The 21495-nt window shown below is 37.7% G+C and overlaps 6 protein-coding genes across 7 annotated transcripts; 2 read left to right on the forward strand and 4 right to left on the reverse strand.

The window, feature by feature from the left end:
* Positions 1-2798: 2798 nt before the first annotated feature.
* On the reverse strand, positions 2799-6662 carry LOC103851424 (pentatricopeptide repeat-containing protein At4g33990). The gene is made up of 3 exons (XM_009128277.3): positions 6468-6662; positions 5733-5925; positions 2799-5649 (listed from the first exon to the last, which is right to left on the reverse strand). The coding sequence occupies exons 2-3, from the start codon at positions 5738-5740 to the stop codon at positions 3231-3233; spliced, it is 2427 nt and encodes an 808-aa protein (XP_009126525.1). The 5' UTR covers positions 5741-5925; positions 6468-6662; the 3' UTR covers positions 2799-3230.
* A 3283-nt stretch (positions 6663-9945) lies between these two features.
* Positions 9946-12035, forward strand: LOC103851425. The gene is made up of 3 exons (XM_009128278.3): positions 9946-10049; positions 10160-10621; positions 10701-12035. Exons 1-3 carry the CDS (start codon positions 9962-9964, stop codon positions 10763-10765), a joined length of 615 nt encoding a protein of 204 aa, XP_009126526.2. The 5' UTR covers positions 9946-9961; the 3' UTR covers positions 10766-12035.
* On the reverse strand, positions 11885-14068 carry LOC103851426 (GPI mannosyltransferase 1). 2 transcript variants are annotated; one of them, XM_009128279.2, is made up of 5 exons: positions 13854-14068; positions 13522-13785; positions 13264-13446; positions 12451-12962; positions 11885-12379 (listed from the first exon to the last, which is right to left on the reverse strand). In XM_009128279.2, exons 1-5 carry the CDS (start codon positions 13891-13893, stop codon positions 12065-12067), a joined length of 1314 nt encoding a protein of 437 aa, XP_009126527.1. In that variant the 5' UTR covers positions 13894-14068; the 3' UTR covers positions 11885-12064. The 2 variants fall into 2 exon arrangements, with proteins under 2 accessions (XP_009126527.1, XP_033139106.1); XM_033283215.1 differs by having other exon boundaries at positions 13850-14055.
* Positions 14020-17953, reverse strand: LOC103851745. Its single transcript, XM_009128618.2, has 2 exons — positions 17742-17953; positions 14020-17711 (listed from the first exon to the last, which is right to left on the reverse strand). The coding sequence occupies exon 2, from the start codon at positions 16771-16773 to the stop codon at positions 14962-14964; it is 1812 nt and encodes a 603-aa protein (XP_009126866.1). The 5' UTR covers positions 16774-17711; positions 17742-17953; the 3' UTR covers positions 14020-14961.
* LOC103851427 (apoptosis-inducing factor homolog A) lies at positions 17862-19813 on the reverse strand. The gene is made up of 4 exons (XM_009128280.3): positions 19439-19813; positions 19111-19367; positions 18407-18858; positions 17862-18337 (listed from the first exon to the last, which is right to left on the reverse strand). The coding sequence occupies exons 1-4, from the start codon at positions 19558-19560 to the stop codon at positions 18065-18067; spliced, it is 1104 nt and encodes a 367-aa protein (XP_009126528.1). The 5' UTR covers positions 19561-19813; the 3' UTR covers positions 17862-18064.
* A 721-nt stretch (positions 19814-20534) lies between these two features.
* LOC103851746 (NDR1/HIN1-like protein 12) lies at positions 20535-21353 on the forward strand. The gene is made up of 2 exons (XM_009128619.3): positions 20535-20846; positions 21036-21353. Exons 1-2 carry the CDS (start codon positions 20535-20537, stop codon positions 21351-21353), a joined length of 630 nt encoding a protein of 209 aa, XP_009126867.2.
* Positions 21354-21495: the final 142 nt, after the last annotated feature.

The raw sequence follows: 21495 nt of genomic DNA on the forward strand, positions 1-21495 counted from the left end.
AAGGTAAGTCAACTTTGGTGACATAGGTAGCCAAATCAATTCTCTTAAGCCTTTTCACATATCACAACTCGGGATGTTACAATTCACCCCCTCTCAAAGAACGCAACGTCCTCGTTGCGCCCCACAACAGGTCTCAAGACGCCTCTCAGGTCAGAACTGAGATGGCTAACCAGCTCTGATACCACTTGTAACGCCCCGACCCGCCCACGGCTAATGAGCCACCCACGCCCGCTCTATCGGCCCGTGGGCCCCCATCCCGTCTGACGGTCGGTCCGTTAATTTTCCAAAGGCTCGAAATCATTGTCTACTGACCCTGCAATCACCACCCGACCTTTTCCCGTGCTTTGGCCTCACTCACACGCTATCGCGAATCACTTCCCGATAGGTCACCCATCCTTCCACTACTCCAGCTCAAGCACGCTTAACTCTGGAGTTCTTTCAGGATGTGCTCCGGAAAAGGTAAGTCAACTTTGGTGACATAGGTAGCCAAATCAATTCTCTTAAGCTTTTTCACATATCACAACTCGGGATGTTACAATTCACCCCCTCTCAAAGAACACAACGTCCTCGTTGCGCCCCACGACATGTCTCAAGACACCTCTCGGGTCAGAACCGAGATGGCTAACCAGCTCTGATACCACTTGTAACGCCCCGACCCGCCCACGGCTAATGGGCCACCCACGCCTGCTCTCTCGGCCCGTGGGCCCCATTCCATCTGACGGTCGGTCGTTAATTTTCCAAGGCCCGAAATCATTGTTTACTGACCCTGCAATCACCACCCGACCTTTTCCCGTGCTTTGGCCTCACTCACACGCTATCGCGAATCACTTCCCGATAGGTCACCCATCCTTCCACTACTCCAGCTCAAGCACGCTTAACTCTGGAGTTCTTTCAGGATGTGCTCCGGAAAAGGTAAGTCAACTTTGGTGACATAGGTAGCCAAATCAATTCTCTTAAGCCTTTTTCACATATCACAACTCGGGATGTTACAAACGGGAAATGGTTAATTTTGTTTGTTGTCAAAACAAACAACCAATAAAAGAGAGCAGTTAGTGGTAATTTTTATTCACTGTCCTATATTGGTTTTTGCAAATGTGACTTTCATAAGCTCAGTCTTTATTCGTATGCTCTAATCGCAACAAAAGTAATAAATAAGGGAAATTCAGGAATTCTGGTTTTGATTTGGGTAAAGGTTATTTTTAGTTCTATTTGTCTCGGTTTAATCGGTTGTCATCAGTCGTCACCATTTTTGAAAATTTGTATTTCTTGTTGCTTTTTCCTTGATAAAATAAACAACAACCACTTAAGATAGACAATTTTGTGAAGATAAAGTTATGCACTTATACATAAATGTTTCATTTCTCAACAGTTGGATTTTGTTTCTCCTGAAGATTTTGATTATGTATTATGCCACACTCTTTCTGTTTCACAATGATTCATGTATTCGAAAAAAAATATTTCAAAAGATATGAGTACTTCTTACACTTTAATGTATTTTTATTAGATACTAAGGGTAAACTATAAACTTCCAAAAATTGTTTTTGAAAAATAAGTCAGGAAAGGTTCTCCACTTCTCTAACCTTTCATTTGTGTTATTTGTTTTTCAGTATGGTCAATGGTTTTTCGTTATAACCATCTTATCGATAGTCCAAGATGGATCGAGCAGTTATCATTAACAAAGTATGAATGAAAATCAATTTCATCAAAAAGAAAATAAAACTCATGCAGTACTGATTACATTATTCCTTGAAACAACCAAAAGAAAGAAAAAAAAAACTTAAACAAGAGATGCACAAGCAACATCTTTATTTAATTTTAACCATACATAGAAACTACCATAAGATGAAATTGAATATCCAATACCTTTAGAGCTGCAAAAAAAAAAATACAAACGGAAAAAGAAATTAGAACTTTTTGTCATCACTGTTACACAGATAAATATGAGGTTTCGTTACATAAATTTGTGACATGTCATTTACAAAGTCTCAGTCACAATGTCACACCTACTATTGATTATTAACACCGTCCACATCATCATCACAAAAAAAACATTCATTTCATCCTCTCATTAGTCATTCGATTCACGCTGATAACTCACTATGTTATTGATATCGTTACCGGTGTCACTAGCTTATAAAATAAACCACCATTACTATAAATATGACTAAATTTTGACTCATCTTATAGAGGGATGTTTCATGTAGTGGTGCTTCTGAAGTAGAAGCAGTCATCTTCAACTTTGGACAATGTCATAAAGATTATTAAAACGTTAAATCCAACCATACGCATATTCAAAAAGTTGTAAAGGAAAAAAAATACAATTTCAAAATAAAAAGCCTCATAGAACAACTATGTATCTAAGGCCTAAAGCTCATATGAGCATATGAGGCTTGGCTTGTTGGCATAAATCCTTAGTCCAACTTATGTACAGCAGTAACTTGAAAAACACAAGGACACTTCTTTAAAAGCATGTATTGTGAATTTGTGATCAAAGCCAGTGGAGTAGCTCCAAATGGAGGTGGAGAAGTTCTCTTTACAAGTTCCAAATGTTCAGTTTCTCACTGTATTTACTTCTTCATTTACCTTTAAACCTCACAGTGTCAGGAACTGTCAATAATCACTTGCGTTGGAAGTGGCTTTATTAATTTCTCTAGGAAGCTGTGTAAATTCTTCACAATCAGCTTTACAGTTTGTCTTATAAAAAAAAAAAAAGCTTTTCTATAGTTCAAAACTTCAAATAGATGTGTATTCTTTGTTTTATTCAAGTGACTGTTCGTGCTAATTATATACAAAACGAATGGTTATCTGTTAAAGATGTATTCTCACATTTGTATAATTGTAGAGAGTTATATAATTTATGAAATGATCCACAAAACAAAAAAAAGCAAACAACATTCAATTAGTATCACTCAGAGATCTCGCAAACGAAGAGCAGAGGAGGTTTCATACCATCTAAAGAGAGGAGAGAATCGATGGCGTATATGAATTTGACGAAAACCAAAGGTGTTTGCAGCCAGACACAACAAACACTAGCCGTCCGTTGCTGTTACAAGACGTTAAACCCCTTGAACTAGACCATGTATCTGAGCTCCACTCCACAGGATATGCATACCAAGCCTTCCTTCTTCTGGCTTCATATGGAAAAGTTTTGCATTGGATCACTGCAAGCACTAGCTCCAGCAGATCCAAGGCAACCAAAACCAAGTTCAATACTGACTGGAACCGGTTAATCACCAGTAATCACCACAAGAGCAGACTCCATCTTTAAAATGATGAAACCGGTTTGAATCTCTCACAACGATCTCTCTCTCAGTGATCCTCGATATAAACTTAGTAACGCTATGACAATCGCTACACACCCTCAGATTCTTAAAAATCTGAATACTCGTCTTCGGAGGAGTGGTAACAAGCGCAAAGGCAATAGCCAACCTCTCGCTATGACTCATCAGTATATGCTCTTTCTCATCGTCCTCAACATCCTGCAGCACGAACCTATGGTCCGGCACATACCCAATCATCTTCATCTTCTCGTGCAACGACCTCAACTCCTTGTAGATCTCCTCGTACATGGGATGCGTTTGGTTCCCCGTGTAAAACACTTCCACTCTGTTGTTCACTTCCATCGAGCTCCACCCCGGTGTCTTCCTCAAACCTTTGCCACGTATCTCATCAACCCCCTCCCATTTTCCAGCGCTAGCGTACATGTTCGAGAGCAAAACGTGATACCCAACATGCTCAGGCTCGACCTCGAACAGATGCTCAGACGCAACCTTCCCCAAGTCCACGTCTCCGTGGACTCTACAAGCACCGAGGAGAGTTCCCCAGATGGATGCATCAGGCTGAACCGGCATGGCTTTGATGAAGTTAAAAGCGGTTTCTAACTGACCGGCTCGGCCAAACAAGTCCACCATACAACCGTAATGCTTCAAGCTCGGCGCTATGTTATAATCTCTTTGCATTAACTCAAACAACCATCGACCTTCTTCTACTAATCCGGAATGGCTACAAGCTGATAACAGAGTCACAAACGTGATGTGATCAGGCTTCACTCCTTCGTCAAGCATCTCTCTAAACAGCTTCATTGCCTTCTCCCCATGCCCGTGAAGGCCATGACACGCTATTAACGTGTTCCATGGCACCGAGCTGACTCTTGGGATTTGATAGAACAACGAGAGTGCATCCTCTAGCCGTCCACATTTTCCGTACATGTCAGCAAGGCTTGTTCCAATAAAAACATCCGAACAAAGACCGTTCTTCAAGAGCCAGCCGTGGATCTTCACGCCTTGGCGCAAGGCTCCGGACTGAGAACAAGCGGGGAGAACACTCACCCATGTCCCTTGGTTAGGTGTCATCTCTCCTCCTTCCTCCATTTCGTTATACATCTCAATGGCTTCAGCAGCGAAACCGTTCTGAGCGTAGCCAGAGATTATAGTGTTCCAAGAGATCACGTCTTTGCTTGGGAGATAATCAAACACCGCTCTCGCTGAATCCACAAGGCCTAGCTTTGCATACATGTCAACGACCGTGTTCCCAACGGTCACATCTTCCAAAATCCACCCCTTCCGCAACGTGAAGCCTTGGACTGATCTACCACCTCGAACGTCCCCTAACTGCGCGAGTGTAGAAGCCAAACTAATCAAAGTGAGGCAATCTGGTTGGATTCTGTTAAACTGCATCTCCTCAAACAGCTTAAGCGCTCTAACCGGCTGCTCATTCACCTCATAAGCCTTAATCATAGAGTTCCACGTAATCAAATCCCTCACAGTCATCTCATCAAACACCCTCTGGCAACTTTTAAGGTTACCAGACTCTGCGTACATATCAATAAGCTTGTTGGAGACAAACAGCTCAGAGTCAAGCCCGTGTTTAATCGAGTACAAATGAATCAAAACTCCTCTAACGAAGTCTCCAGCCTCCGTGCAAGCGGCGAGGAGGCTCACGATAGTAACAGCATCCATGCCCTTCAGCTCTTTAGAGAGAGCTAACGCCTCCTCGGCGTTCCCGCTTTGACAGTACCCTGAGATCATAGCGTTCCAAGAGCCCATGTCTCGCACAGGCATCTCATCGAAGAGTCTCCGCGCGTTCGCCACCGGTCCGTACCTGCAGTACAGATGGACCAACGACGCAGCGACGAAGACGTCCCAGACAAACCCATACTTCAAGGCCGAGCAGTGAATCTTCATCCCATCAAGGAGACTTCTACAAGCTTTCAAGACCGAAGGAAAAGTGCGGTAATCAGGCTGTAGTCCTGAAGTCATCATGAAGAGACTAAAACACTTAATAGCTTCCGAAGAGCTTCCCGAACGGACGTAGCCAGAGATCATCGCGTTCCAGGCGTAAACGTCTTTGTTCTGGATGTTGTCAAAGGCGTGCCTAGCCAACGCGAGGCTCCCGAGGTAACAGTAGAGGTTGACAAGCTTAGCAGAGACGCAGACGTTTTGGATCGCTTGGGAGACAATGAGACGCGCGTGAAGGCACTTGGCTGACTGTAGTTTAGTGCACTGTCTGAATAGCAAGTGAACATCATCAGTACCACGATCTTTCCTGTAGTCTTGCAAAGCATTTGCAGGTGCTGAGAATTCTCTGAGAACTAATGCGACAGACTGCAAGTTTCTCGTAAAGCGCCCACCTTTGCAGGTCTGAAACAATCTGAAGACAAGAGAAAAATATCAAAACATAAAGGGAGAATAAATCAAGAAGACAAGATCTAGAAATGTTTTCTAAAACTGTACCTCAACATACATGCAATTAGGGTGTCGAAAACTTGGGAGGATTCACACACCAAAAGGCTTCAGAGTGATATCAATCATATAACATAGATGCCTTGATCATTTTCCCTTAAAACCATCATCTCCGAGGTCTCTCAAAACAATGCCCAGAGATTCAATTGGCCTCAAAAGTCAGCGACTGTAAGTAGACGAGGACCTAGGTTGGTTTGCAACCAGCACATTAAAAATAAATAAAAGATAAGCTAAAAGCATGAAACCTTGTGCTCATAAAATGATAAACAGTTTCTATCTAAGAGAATATGATTTATCAGAGGGTTCCAATTCAATAAGAATCTACAAGATTTGTTGAAGTTTCCTGGGAAAGCAAGTTAATGTAGTATAAAATTTCGAGCCTTTTTACTAATTAAGAGATGGATGTAAACTTATTATGTAGGCTAATCATTCATACAACATTGTTCATATCTTCCACAGAACCAAACAGCGAACTCGCACATAACAACTGTTAATGTTTCTGCTCACAATTTACACAGAACAAACAGCAAATTTAAAAAAAAAACTAACAGAGCACGATAAAGGTCAATCATTTCGTTCTTGTAACAATGCAAAAGCTGAGATCCAATAACAGTATCACAAAGGCATAACTTTTCTCTAAAGCATCATAACAAGCAGAGCAATCAGAACCTAGAGAGAGACATAGAGAAACCAAGAGAGGGATAGAGGAGAGGAGAGAGAAAGTACCTTGTACGGAACACAGAGCTCGGTACCTTGAGCAGGGACGGAAGAGAAGGGCAGAGACAGGGAGCTCAAGCCGCCGGAAGAGAAACGAGCAGAGAGAGGGAACCTGCGGCAAAGGGTCAACAACGTCCTCGTTCTTTTTTTTTTCCACACGACGTCGTTTTCCATCCAGGTTTTCTTTTTTAAAGTCAGCGGTTAAAAGTTAAAATTAATTAACATTAGACGTATTTACATTTTTTGATTTTTCTAACGAAGTACGATTGTTTGGGTGGTGCACGATAATCATATGGTTGGTTATATCAGAAACATACGATTTATCACCAAAACCTTACTAATTTCGATTTAAAAGGTATATATCGTGACTGATCACACTTTCGAGAAGTGATGTGCTGTAAGTGTTGTTCAACAACATTTTTAAGAGATGCTAATAAAAACCCCAATACATAACCCTTCCAAATCACATGTTCTTGACATCACATTTCCCTCGAACGATAACAAAACATGATTTTTCTTGTTCTTTTTTTTACACCTCTCATTTGTCTATAATGTCTACGCTTACGTCAAGACAAACATTAAGTTTATGAGTCCATGATAGATAAATTATCATATTCTCCTTCGGAAATTTGCATTTGCAATTTTTCCCTTGTGTAGTTGAAGATGCCCTTGTAGAAAAGTGATTACAGATTGAGACAGACAGTATTGTATGTGTCAATATGTAGCCACTCTTCCACCGGGAGATCTCCGATATACACACGGGCAAAAATTGCTGGTGGAAATTGTCGGAAAAGTATATGTATAATTTTTCTGTTATGGCCTCCTAAACTTAATGCTTTTCGTGGAGTGGGCCTAGACATGATACACAAATGATAGGTGCAAAAAAAAGACAATGCTATTAACATCCAAAATCCTGCGGCCGATGCAATCTATGAAGGTAATTATGGAAACTATACATTTACTTTTGAAACCGGAGATGAGGGATTAGGCATGTTACAAAAATGTCTTGTTTGATTTAAAAAACAGTCCTGGGAATCTGGGATGCCACAACATAGGTTTTGATACTGTAAACATAAGCTTTATATCAAAACCAGGTGAATGTAGAAAATTGTATGATAGCTTTAAAGATAAGTTGAGTCTTCCTAATGTAGAAAATTGTATGATATCAAAATGTGGTTGCAGCCAGAAACACCAAACTCGCCATCCGTAGCTGTAGAAAGACGTTTAAGCCCTTGAACTCAAGCATGTATCCCCACAACAGCAAATGTGTCTGAGCTCCAATCCACAAGATGATGCGTAACAAGGCTTCCCATTCCAGCTTCATACGGCTCCATGGTAGAAACAAATGTAACAGGCAATAGAACCAGACAAAGTACTGCGCTGCTGTTATCACCTAGAACCAAATGAAATATACGTATGCTAAATTCTTACAAATTTCCATTTTATATACTATACAAATATATTAAATAAAAAAGTTAAACTACTTTTAAAACGGGTGTTCATAAATTATATACAAAACTGAATATATATAAATCATGTATAATATTATAATCTATACTATTAAAAGGGAAGGAGTCCAAAAAAATCTACTTATGAAAGGTTATTGGACCTATTCACCAAACTTAACTATTTTTTTGGTCTCACCTTATATTTCTCTAACTGTACACTAATCAATTACCTTATATTTCTCTAACTATAAAATAACCAATGCTCTTATTTAATACTCAACTTACTATAATACACCAAAGATTTATACATCAATATTATTAATTCAAAATCATTGATATATTTTACCCCTTTTTCTCCTTGAAATATTACTTTTGTGCCACTAAACCTATTAAAAAAACATATTATTTTATAATTGATTTAAAATCATACAACCTACGATCATTTTTCTTTAACAAAAGCAGTTACTATAAAAACATTTGAATTTATTGGTAATTAAAATCTGAACAATACCATACATTTAATTCATATTAAATATTTTATGATCCAAATTAACATAAAAACATGATGCAAGTACGGTTAACAGAAAGTTAAAAACATGATACCATTCGACGGTCAAAACATATTAACTTCCAATTACGATTAGAGAAATACTTCACAGTACAACAACAAGCTTAATTATATTTCAAAATTATAGCTTTTTCTTTGAAAACTTTCCTAGGTTATTTTTGTGATGAAAATCCTTTACAACTGGGTTTATTAGGAGAAATGTTTTGTATAAATATTTTCTCAGAAAATTATAGCATTTTTAGAATATTTTTTATGTTTAAATAAAATATATTATTTATTTTTAACATTTATAGGTAACTCAACTATACTCAACTTAATAATAATTTTATTTCTAAAACTCAAAAATTTAATCTTAATATAGTCATTATAAAACCTATAAACTAGAATGTATAACATAAAAAAATATAGTTTATTCAATTTTATATCTTAGTAAAATTTATATGAGAAATTTAATCAAAAATTAAAAAATATTATCATGTTATTTTAGATTTTTACCATGTCATCTGGTATAGATTCACGAGTTAATATGAGTTTTAGATTTTAAAGGATTTTAAATAATAGATTTTTATTAAATTAAAACTAGATTATATATGGTGACTGCGTTTACTGGTTTGACTGTGGATACCACTTATTAGTGTTTTGGTTCCTTTTAGTGGAAACTTAGACTAAATGTTGAGGACTTATTAAGATATTTTTTTTAATATTTGAAATTTTTTTTTGAGTAATTTGTTTTTATTGGATAATTCAGCTTATAAATAGTATATTTAAGATATTTGGTTATTTAGAAATTACATATAATTAATATTTGTAGGTATATAATTTGTATTTTAAAAATTCAGGTATCTATTTATCTTGGTTCTAGATATATATGATATATTCGGTTATTTATAAATTTTGGTTCAAGTTTGGTTTCATTTTTTCAATTTGGTACGGGTTGATTATTCGGTTCTGAATAATATGGCCAAACAATATAAACTATTTTATATAAAAATTTATAATAAAAATTATTAAATTCAAAAAATAAATCCGCGCTTTCTAAGCGCGGGTCAAAATCTAGTTTTCATTAAATAAAAGTTTGTCAACAAAATTACTAATATGTCTTCCGACTAAAAAGTGAGCTAATTAAATAATATCAAAATTCAACAAATAACTATTTATTATAAATCAATAATACCATGTATATTTTTCGAAAGCAGAAAAAATCTTGTCAAGTAACTTAATTTTCGACAAAAAAAAAATTCAGAATTAGCACTTAGAAGTAAATCAATAAATATTTTAAAAGAAAATACTTTATCATCCCGAGAGTTATTATTATTATTTTGCTAAAAGATATTATCCCTAATATTTTGCCCAATCATAGTAGGAAAAGGTTATCAAAACCTAATGTAAAACTTATACGGTGAAAAGTGAAAACTTGTCCTATTTATAAAACTAAAAGATCCAAAGATAATTTCCTAAAGATTGGTTGCTATCTCTAGGGATTAACAATGTGGTGTGTGCATATTCAACACGCATTGCTCTTTCTGACTATCTTGCTTCTTTTGGTGGAGGCTTCATTGGGTCGATATATCCCATGTAGGAATGCTAACTGTAATTGTGATTCTTCATTGTATGGTAAAAAAAAAGCTATTTAAGTTTCATGAATTTACATGTTTTTTCTTCTGTCTGCGTATATGTATATATAGTTAAGATTCCAGACGGATATGTGAGGATAAGGTGGGACATCATGAATGAAACTCGTGGTAGCTACTCAGCTAATGTCACAATCACCGACTACTTGACGAATCACGACATTGAAGGGCCATGGGCACTAAGATGGAAATGGAACGAAGACGAAATTCTGTTGAGCACTGTGGGTGTTATTGGTACACAACTTGGGAAGGAATCATCAGTAGGTGACAATAAGTGGCCTTTGAATAGTAATTTGCCACCACGCAGGGAGAAAGTAGTACCAAAGTGTTGCGAGGACGATGTGATTGTCCCGTGGTATGGAGAAGCTAACCTTGAGAAAAGCTCTTCTTCATTCCAAATTACTGTTGGCCGAGTTGGTATAGAATATTATCCGCCAAAATTTGTGTTCACGACACCAAGATCAAAACTCATGTGTTTTCCAATGATGCGATTTACTAATACACGGGGTTACTTGAGTAAGTTAATTGTATTATTGGCATATCCTATGTATAACCTCTAGTTTTATAATCAATACATGCTTCTTTTGTTTTGTAGAGACGTGGACAGCGATGTGCGGTCTCTTCTTAGAGTTCCTCAAGACTGATAACGAAGATCTATGAAGTTGTGGGGGCTGTTTGCATCTTTTTAATGTTTTCGTGCCTTTTTTTTTGCTAACAATGATTTCGTGCTTTAATACTATTTTTATGTGTTCATGAGATTTCATGTGATGCGACTATGATAATAATTTGATATCATACAAGAGTGCGCTAGTATAGTGATAAAGCCAGCAAATGACATAAATATAAACGTCATTCAAAGAACATTCAGAAGCAAGCCAAATAATTTATTATTATCAGTTGGATTATCGGTTAGTCCAAAAAATATTTTATTCTTTAAGAAAGGAAGCATGTATGGGCATGGAACCTATCATAAAAGTGAAACTTACGACCAAGAATTATGATAAGATGACTTGATGTGTTCACATTACATGGTAGTGTGATATTTTAAGACTTAAGTGCATGGCACATTGTTGTTTACTTTCTTTTTTTATAACCAAGTATCCTGGTCCATAGAAATGATCAAAGACTAGAGACCCAAGCGATCAAGGACCTAGTTTTTGCTGCTCACGATGTGGATCACCGTGAACGGTCTTTGGTCTCGGATGCTGGAGTTCTGCATGTGAATTACTCGATGGTCGAGATTCGAACTTAGATAGCAGAATTCACAACCGTGAGTCCTTTACCAATAGAGCTAGAAGTTCCGGTTAAAATTCTTTCTCTGGTTGAGACATTGTCTAGCTTTGTTTTTTTCCTCTCTATCCGAACATTCTTTCTCTGGGTTGAGACATTGTTTACAACAACAATCGTTGTTTCAAGTGCATGTGCACATTGTTGCACAGCTCTTATTTCTCGTGACTTTGTTGCAAGTAGAAGTTGTTTGGTTGAACGTCCCAAAACCAAAAGGATCATAATTCATAAGTGCATGTCATTATAGTTTATATGTATATATATTTTTTCTAACGAAGTATGATTTTTTATGTGGTGATACACGATAACATCATGGTTAGATCAGAAACAAACGATTTATCACGAAAACCTTACTGAGTTCTCTCTGAAAGGCATATATCGTAAACTCTTGAAATTCTAACATATCATTTAACAAATATGATATATTGTAAATTATTAGTAAGGTCACATTTTCAACAACTGTTGTTCAACAACCTCTTAGTAGTGGGGATAGCAACCGGAACGGGCACCTTAGGATTAAGTTTGGGTCCACGCCTTGGAAGACATATCAAACAAAAAGATACACCAACAAAACTTGCAGATCAAGAATCATATACAAAAACCATAGTTCCAAGGTCCTCAATATATGAAACGACCCAACAAACAAAGAAGCAGACAGCTTTTGGAACAGTATCAGTCAAGTTTCTTAACATTCTTTCCATCAGAAGACACATATTGTCCGAAGAGAGGAGAGAATCTATGTCGCTGTATGATCTTGACAAGGACAAATGTGTTTGCAGCCAGAAACACCAAACTCGCCATCCACAGCTGTAGAAAGACGTTAACCCCCTTGAACTCAAGCATGTATCCCCACAACAGCCAATGCGTCTGAGCTCCAATCCACAGAATAATGCATAACAAGCCTTCCCATTTCAGCTTCATACGGCTCCATGGTAGAATCAGAGGTAGCAGGCAATAGAACCACACAAAGTACTGCGCAGTTATCACCTAGAGCCAAATTAAACCACTACATCAAAACCAAAAGGTTTTAGCATTAACATTGACTCTTTAGTGCATACCTTATTGAAAGCAACGAATGCGACGGTTTGAAGAAACATACAGAACACTAGATCCTTAGAGAAGCTGAAGACTAAAGCAAGCTGTACCGTGAACTGAGGTAAAAACGAGATAAGCTTCTCCACAGCTGAAAACTGACGTTCGTAGTGAAGATAAATGTGGTAAAAGTAGATTGAGAAGTTGTGCCTTGGATCCGTGCGAGTGAGGTGATACAAGAGAGCCTCGTGGAGGAACTCGTGTCCGTAAAAGTAGAAGGAAACAGCATTGCAAGCTAGAAAAACTCCCCCGGATATCAAACCAAACATGATTCTCTCCCTCGAAAACAAACTTTTCAAGTGGAATGTTTTCTTCTCCGTGCTGCTAGTATGTGTATTCCAATCCTCAAGAGGAGGCTTGTGACCAGATCTAAATAACTTGGAATCGAGGACTAGGATGATTGGTAACGCATAGATAATAGGATACACCCTGAAATGCACAACAAGGCCGTACCAAAATGCAGCTTGTGACAAATTACCTACACAGTAAACACACATTGTTGCAATGTCTTGTTATGATCTATTTAGGCTTCGAATAGTAACACAAGGAACCAAAGAACCGTACCTATGTATCTATAAGACGCCTAGTGATTTTTAGAACATTGGTTAATAGTAACAAAAATCTCTACATATACCTATGTATTTATATAAGTTTTTGTAACTATTAGAACCGCGTGGCAGTTGTTCCGAATGTTACTACTATTCGGAGCCTTAATGTGGAACTCTCAGGGGATAAAAGAGCTGCAAACTTGATATATACATATGTGTGTGAAGTAGTACCTTTCATTAGGGAGATGATGATCCAAAGTAACATAGCACAAACTATAGGTTCACAGTTGCCTCTGGTTCCAATTGTGAACGTAAACGGATTAAGAAGCCATACCATTACAGAAACAGTACACACCTTCTCAGACACCTTACGTAGTTTCAGAATCTCACGGATAAACAAACCCACCAGCAAATCTAACGGACATAAACAGATTCAGAACGAGACGAATAAAAGGTTGAATCTTTAAGGCTTGAGAGAGAGAAGCATACCAGAAGCAGAGAAAATAAACTTTCCCCAAGAACGATGGAAGATTGAATTGGGGACGAGAAGGAGCGCGAGGAGAGGTGAGTAACGGTAAGTGGTTCTCTTGTAAGGAGATTCACCGGAGGCCATCAAGGAGGCGGCGTCGGAGAAGACGGTGTAGTCGATGTCTGTGTAGCGGACCTCCATGTGAGCGTCTTGCCATTCTCCGTAGATGATCAGGAACACGCGGAGGAGCATGGAGGATACGAGCAGGGTACGGAAACTCATCCCTTAGATGAAAAAAAAGAATGAAAATTTCAGTTTCGATGTGCAAATCCAAGACAGTGGAGAGACTTACATTTCGGTGATTCGTCAGGTTTTTCTGAACCACGGGACATGTCGTTCGTTACTCACGAACAAGGAAGTGTCCTCCTTTCACGCCTCTTAGGTCCTTCTGATTCAGGTTCTTCAGCAGAAAGGCAGTCGCCGGTGTGTGACTCCGTCGAGAGATCGGCGATTCAACCTTTGAATGGTTCGATTTCGTTTTTTTTTTTCCAACTTGCTGGTTTTTGTTTGATTTCCGGTTAGGTTTTGGTTTAAATCCAAAATAAACCAAAACTAAAATATAAAATTTTAATAAATTATTCATAACAAAAATAAACTAATAAATTAATATCAAATCACATCAAATAGTTTTGTTAATAGATTCAGATGACTATATGAACTTTTTTATTTTTGAAAGAAGCTGAGAACTTAACTTATTTATTATAATACATAATATATTTTAATAATATAACTGAAATATTCAAGAAAATTAATAAAAAAATTACGGTATTGGTTCAACCAGTGATCAATTGGCACTGATCAATTGTTCGGGTCGTATTTGGCACGATTGAAATAGTTTGGGTCGAAATTGGCACTTTTCCCCATCACATATTCGAATGCTTTATCATACCCACGGCGCAGTCTCACTCTGGTACTATTTGATATGTCTCATAACTAGAGGATACAACAATTATATTGAGATAGAACAATGTTCACAAACTGAGAGATATTGAGTATGTCACTTCACATTAACATGAATAATCCAATCTCTAGATAAAGTGTTTCTCTAATCCTTACACACCTTTTTATATTAGTGATAATTACGTACTTAAAAGACACATTAATCATGCCCATCAACCACTGGTGATGGATGGGCCTTGGTAGCAGTATCAGAATGTTAAACAGAGACAAAAAGAAAACTCAACAAATAAATTTGATTGAATGAAAGTGAATTTTCAACTCGAGACATTGCTTTTTTTCTTTAAAACTCGAGACATGATCAAACAGAGAGAAAACACGTTGATTAACATAGCCAATGAGGAATTTTTATTAAATGATAAGAATACAATTTGACATTAGCGTCTATCTTTTTATTTTGAGACTAACCATCAGATTATACAAAACCCTTAAGCGGCAACAGGCTAATCAATCTCACCGTCTGGTTGCTGTTCATCCAGGTCAGCTATTCCTCTGTCCACAAACACGTTGGTTCTCCACAACACCATCTTGCTTTCCACTGTCATGCCTTTGATTAGGTAGAGTCTCTGAAGCAGAGGCTTAATCAATTTGTATTCGTTCTTACCAAACCATTCCATTTGCTTCTTCACGATGCTTTCCACATCTCTGAAAGCTCTCCTCACAAACCCAACTTCCATTTCTCTTTCCACAAGCTCTCTCACTGAATTTACCATCTTATCTTCCATCTCCATCACAAGTCCAGCGTAACATTCCATCTCTATCAAATGATTGATGGCACAGAAGGCACCCAAAAACGCCAAGACCCAGCAACTGTTATCTACCAACACCTCTCTCGGTGGGTTTAGCCTTTTGTCTATCTCTGGGAGAAGTTGCTCCAGTATTGGAACCACAAAATCATGTTCAAGCCATATTGCTAAGCACTGGAAGATGTAAACCGCTCTCTCAAACTCTGTCTTGCTGTTAGATGCAATATAGTCGCGTAGACCGTTCCATGTCTCCAAATGGCAGTTCATCACCTCGTATGACACGTGGTAGACAACCTCACCAAGGACTTTGAACATGCTCTCAGAGACTCCTTCTTTTTCCCAAAGGCAAGAGATGAGCAATGGCTGAAGCTCTCTCAACACTGAAATGCCTGTTGCTTCTTCCCTGGAGATGTGATCAGAGAGTAACACGTTGAGCCGTCTGATTGCCAATTCTCTGAACCTCTCTTCAACATTAGTGGACGCAAAGATTCTTAACATCTCAAGTGGCGGTAAGCTGTTCAAACGATCAAACCATTCACGTTCAGAACATGCTCCATGACCTTGTCGTGGTTGTGATGGGGTAGGCTTAACCAAACGATGGATCTTCCCCGTAGCCTCTTTGGTTAATGTTCCCAAGTCTTTGATCTTGAACAAGAAAACGGACACAAAAACACATTGATCCTTATTGTAATTACACAACTTCTTGTCTTGTGACAAGAACATCTCAAGATCAGCAAGCCCTCGTACCAGAAACTCTTCCATACCCTTGTCCACAAGATCACTCGCTGCCTTGACAAGAAGAGCAAGAAGACCCTTCACCATATCCAATCTCATCTCAGAATCCAAGACTTGGATCCCAAGTTTCACAACAGCTTGCAAACCTAAACTCCAATCTTCAACTCTGCCTTGTTGATCACGCATAAGCAACACCTTCTCTGCTATCTCCACGATCGTCCGGAAACAACTGTGGATGAATCTTCCGTACACTGGAGGCAAATCCACGAAGACATGCAAAGCCTTTAGAGGCTCTTCGGTGCTCGAGAGCTCGACGATAAAACCGCTGAGCTCGTCCCACCCGCCGTTGTCAAGCATCATAACGTCGTGAGCGATGACAGAGACGATTCTTCTGAAGAGTTTGGTCTCGGCTTCTTGCGTAATCCTCAAGCAAGAGATCACAAGAGGTTTGATTACGTAAAGAGCGACGAGAGATAGGTCGAACCTGCGGTACTTATAAGCGGCTAGGGTTTTTAAAAGGAGAATGATCGATTTGGATCTGAGGACGCCGTTGGAAGAAGAGGAACGGTACATCTGTAGAAGCTTTAGGGTTAAGCAGTTAGCGAAGTTATGAGTGCAGAAGATGAAGAGAGGAAGCGCCGTTTGATATTCGGTGGTTTCTTGACACGTTGAGAGATGAATGACAAGACTCTCTAGACGTTCGTGGTTTGGAGTCGCAAGAAGCTCTCTTGCTTGCAGCATGAGATTCGGAGGTTCCTCCATTACACGCCCCATTGCACCTTTGTGCCGATTCTCGAGAGCTTTTCTTCGTTCAAGATGGTGGTGAGATCAGGTATAAATAAGTAAGATTTTGTTTGTTTATTGGATAATTATGTACATGCATGAAAAAAAAAAAATTATGTACATGCATGGTACATACTACCCAGAGTTACTCCCATTGTATTCTAAATTATTTTATCATTATTTAAAGAGTAATCATGACCCGCAAAAATATTCTTAACAAAATTTAATTTACAATATCAATCGATTTTAACATTTTTTGATGAGTAATATTTTAATTTTTTATTTTAGTGTATTTATGAAAATACAAACAAAATAATCTACTAATTTAATTACTTTTTATGTTAAATAATTTTTTTAAGTATCTAAACCCACAGAAATAATTATATTTATTTTCAACTTCTTATAAATATTTAAAAGAAAATAAATAAATAAAATTATTGGAAAGGTATGATCTAATGTTTTATATTGTTTGATCGCAAGATTAATTATTGTGTTGTTTGTAAACACATTTAGTAGTATAATGTTATTTCTCATAATTAAAATAGTGAATCTAACTATATAGTAGAAAGTTGTATTTAATTTAAGAATTAGAAAAAGAAAGGTTGGGTCCATAAGAATGATTATGTTTTAATAATAAAGATTAGCAGATTTATAATTTTAAGAAATTAATGATTTTTAAAGCTAATAAATAATTTTAATTATTATTTGTAAATCTAGGTTTTCCTCAAATTTATATTTTAACATATGAATTTTATCAATCTAATAAAACTATTTTAAATCAAATCTATGAATAAATATATATGAGTAATAATACCATATTTCAACTGATATTTAAAAATCACCAATTATATAACACAGGATTTTTTTTTTTTTGCAAACATTTTTCGTTTTAATTTTTAAATCCACTAAACCAATAACCCAAAATCAAACTACTATTCTTTTTTTTTTTTTTGAAACACAACCAAACTACTATTCATTGGTTTGGTATATAGTTGTATTCATTTAAAACTTGTATCAGTTTCCATATGAATTTTTCCCGTTTAGTTTTTTTTTTTCTAAAGGAAGAAAATTTGAAATCATAAGTAAAAGAAAAACTAAAACTCAAAATAAATCCATTATTATACATCGAGAATACACACAAACAACATAAGCAAACCAACACTCACTCCACACTGAAACCAATGAGATCAACACACAAAGAAAACAAACACAACCATGATTACATATGTGCACAATAGCCATCTCTCCCCCAAGATGAAACCTCTGAGACACACTAGAGAACTCAACCTTGTACAAGTTTAGGACTTAGCCCTCTTGCCTTCCTAGTCTTCCCTACAAATAAATCCTTGGACTTGATCAAACCAGGGAGGCAACCAACCACCGTCACAAACGGAAACTGAGCCACCGAGTCTTTCCTTCCTAAAGACACAATAGCAATCTCTGGCCCTGGCTTGTACGTCGACAACCTCTTCCTTTTCCCGCCAGACATCATCACTTTAATGTTCTTCACAGCCACATTAGCATGACTCTCCGCTATATATCCTTGCTTCATCTCCTGTCATTACAAAAATCACAAAAATCAAAACAAGATACTAACTATGTCTTCATGATACAATGCACTTACCGGAATATTAGTGATATCTCCAATGGCGAATACATTCTTTCGATCCTTAACCCGCAAATGCTCATCGACCATGACCCTTCCTTTACCATCCAAGCTATCTTTCAAAACGGTTCCACTCAGCCACTGAGAAGACAGAGGCTTCCCAACACAGAGGAAATGACAATCTGCGTGTATAGTCTCTCCTCCTGAAGTACGGTATGTTTTGTTTCCCTCTGAAGCTGAACTCAAATCCACGGACTGGTTCAGTATCACTTCCACTTTCTTTGATTCTAACCAGTCAAATGCTTTGTCAGCAGCCTTTTCTCCGACAAACTCGAGTAGTCTTGGTCCTTTGTGCACCAGCGTGACTTTCTTCTCCGGAAAGTCAACTGCGATCTCAGCAGCTAGCTCCACACCCGACGGTCCTCCACCGACGATCAGAACTGATTGGGAAGATACGATCTTCTCATATTCTGTAACCAAAAACAAGATCAGTTGTTGCTAAAGAGTTGCGGGCCCTGAGATTTTGGAGGCCGTAGGTAATGTATTAAAGAATTTAATAAAAAATTTTTTACAAATTTGAAAATTTTATGTCTATGTATTTTTTTTCAAAAAAATTAGAGACCATAGGCCAATGTTTCATTTGGCTTTGACCAAGATCCGACCTGGACAAAACCTAGCTTGTGTCTTAAGTTTCTGACAAGCATGATGATTCATGTCTTTACCTGTTTGGTACTGTGAGAGCTTCTCTTGTCTGGTTTTGGGGAGCAAGTCGTTGTGACCCGTAGCGATCACTAGATAATCATATCCAATCACAGCTCCGTCTTTAGTCGTTACATCAGTCTCCGTGATGTTGATCGCCGGAGAAGTAACAACACGGCCTTTCTTGAAGTAGTTCTTGTGGTTGATAACTGTTCTTTCAGCAAATGAAGGCTCCACCATAGATCTCAAGCTCGCCCATGTGATCTCAAAGTACTCCTTCCTGGTTTTTTACAAGATTTGAGCTCCTGACGATGATCTGAGCTTAAGATACTGAAAGAAAAAAGAACTTACGGGTCTATGAGGGTGACGTCAGCATCGTCCTGAAGCAGTTTTGCGGCGAGGGAGCCGGCGACTCCGCCGCCGATCACCACCACCCTCTTTCCTTGTTTAGACGTAGATACTATCCCTGCCATTTTAGTGATTTAGGCTCCAATTAAAATCGAAACAATGAAGGTTTTGTATTTTCGAATAATGTTTTCTTTGTTCTTGGAAATGGAATCCAAGATTGAATATATATATATACAAAGAGAGTAGAAAGATTGTCAGAGAGGAAAAGGGATTTGTGATTGACGTGTTTAGTGACTTCAGATACCTCTGTAGAATCTCACTTTGGAGCTTCCTTTGTGCTTACATCATCGAATACTTCAGTGGCGGCTGAACAACGTCTTTTCAATTTTCCTTCCTGATGGAAACTTCGGCCTTTCAGTTTAGCATATTGGGCCGAGAACATAGCTATCCATTCTTATATGGGCCGATAACAAAGCTAAAGGACTTTCATGTAATTATCTGATGCCCAATATCCCCTACTTAATCATAGAAATACATATAATCATTTGTTGATAGTGAATCAATTAACATTCACATTTTACTCCATCAATAAGTTAATAGGCATCTAAATCTTCCATAAGTCGTTCAAAAATATTCTACAGATCGTTGTCATATTGAGATAACAATTAAGAAAAAGTGTGATAGTAAATTTTATATCAAATAAGTATAAAAAGGTATTTTAAATAAATATAAAAATGTAATAAACCTTAAAATTATTGGCTGCAATTCAGAAGAGGAATGATAGATATTGTTATGCGATCTATAATGAATGTAAATAGGACAATTCAATCATTTAGCTATAAATATTGCCAACCAGAACAATTTAATCATGTCAAAAACATATATCTCATATGGTACATCAGATCATCTGTTTCTTAATTTGTTGAAAAAAATTAACTAATATTTACATTAGAACCGAATTCAAACGAAAACACACATTGCTCCCATTTCACATAATAAATATCCCTCAGAAACTCCACTACAGTTTAGGTTAATCTCTTCACCCACCAAACAAACAAATCTTTTTTTAACAAAACACTGAACGCACCCAAACGCTACAATGGCGGAGAAGGAGAAAAAGTGCGAGATCGACTACAGCAAATATGTGGACGCAGCGACAAAACGCATAGTATACGGATGTATAGGCCTAGTCGTTACGGTTGCGGTTGTGGTTTTCTTGGTATGGGCCATACTACACCCACACAAAATGGATTTTGTCCTACAAGACGTTACCATTTACGAGTTCAACATCTCACAGCCAAATCTGCTAACTTCAAATCTCCAAGTCACACTCTCTTCTCACAACCCAAACGACAAGATCGGAATTTTGTACGAACGCCTAGACATCTATGCCTCGTACCGCAACCAAGAGGTATCGTTTTGCGTTTTACTGCAATTGTTTGTGTGAAATGTGTTATCCATTGACCAGTAATATTTTAACGTTTATACCGCAAAACATTACACATCTTAATGTATTGTCTAAACAATATTTAAGAACCATTTTCTTAACAAATGTTTTGATAATTTGATTCACCTTTTACTTGTCCCATTGATTAATTAGGTGACTTTGGCGCATCTATTGCCGGAAACGTATCAAGGACATCTGGAAGTAACGGTGTGGTCGCCGGTTCTGACTGGAACGGCCGTGTCAGTGGAACCTTACCTGACTCCAGCACTAAACGAAGACATAAACGCCGGGATGGTGCTTCTAAACATCAAGATCGACGGTTGCGTTAAGTGGAAAGTGGGCACGTGGGTATCTGAATGTTATCGACTCCTTGTCAATTGTCCGGCGTCCATTCCATTCTCCGGTCAGTTAGCAGGTACCGGTCCGGCGATCAAGGACCAGCTTGCTCAGCAATGTGCTGTTGACGTATGAAAAACAAAACTTCATTGTTTTGATAAGGGGTTGTTCATTACATTTTAAGCTTGAAATATTTTTTGTCTTGTAAACTTGAATGTGGGCTTCCCGGTTATTATTTTAAAAGTTGTTTTATTTTATTTTTAGCTTTATAAATGAT

Source organism: Brassica rapa, chromosome A02 (genome assembly GCF_000309985.2).
Source record: "Brassica rapa cultivar Chiifu-401-42 chromosome A02, CAAS_Brap_v3.01, whole genome shotgun sequence".
Lineage (NCBI taxonomy): Eukaryota > Viridiplantae > Streptophyta > Magnoliopsida > Brassicales > Brassicaceae > Brassica > Brassica rapa.

Excerpts from the sequence above, each read along its gene's own strand:
- LOC103851425 (XM_009128278.3), top strand. The coding sequence starts at position 9,962 with ATGTGGTGTGTGCATATTCAACACGCATTGCTCTTTCTGACTATCTTG. Across the intron at positions 10,050-10,159 it reads ATTGGGTCGATATATCCCAT|TTAAGATTCCAGACGGATAT; the intron begins GTAGGAATGCTA and ends ATGTATATATAG. Across the intron at positions 10,622-10,700 it reads TAATACACGGGGTTACTTGA|AGACGTGGACAGCGATGTGC; the intron begins GTAAGTTAATTG and ends TTTGTTTTGTAG.
- LOC103851426 (XM_009128279.2), bottom strand. The coding sequence starts at position 13,893 with ATGTCCCGTGGTTCAGAAAAACCTGACGAATCACCGAAAT. Across the intron at positions 13,786-13,853 it reads ACCTGACGAATCACCGAAAT|GGATGAGTTTCCGTACCCTG; the intron begins GTAAGTCTCTCC and ends TTTTCATCTAAG. Across the intron at positions 12,963-13,263 it reads CATCATCTCCCTAATGAAAG|GTAATTTGTCACAAGCTGCA; the intron begins GTACTACTTCAC and ends TTTACTGTGTAG.
- LOC103851745 (XM_009128618.2), bottom strand. The coding sequence starts at position 16,773 with ATGGGGCGTGTAATGGAGGAACCTCCGAATCTCATGCTGCAAGCAAGA.
- LOC103851427 (XM_009128280.3), bottom strand. The coding sequence starts at position 19,560 with ATGGCAGGGATAGTATCTACGTCTAAACAAGGAAAGAGGGTGGTGGTG. Across the intron at positions 19,368-19,438 it reads GACGTCACCCTCATAGACCC|GAAGGAGTACTTTGAGATCA; the intron begins GTAAGTTCTTTT and ends GTAAAAAACCAG. Across the intron at positions 18,859-19,110 it reads GCTCTCACAGTACCAAACAG|AATATGAGAAGATCGTATCT; the intron begins GTAAAGACATGA and ends TTTTGGTTACAG.
- LOC103851746 (XM_009128619.3), top strand. The coding sequence starts at position 20,535 with ATGGCGGAGAAGGAGAAAAAGTGCGAGATCGACTACAGCAAATATGTG. Across the intron at positions 20,847-21,035 it reads CCTCGTACCGCAACCAAGAG|GTGACTTTGGCGCATCTATT; the intron begins GTATCGTTTTGC and ends TTGATTAATTAG.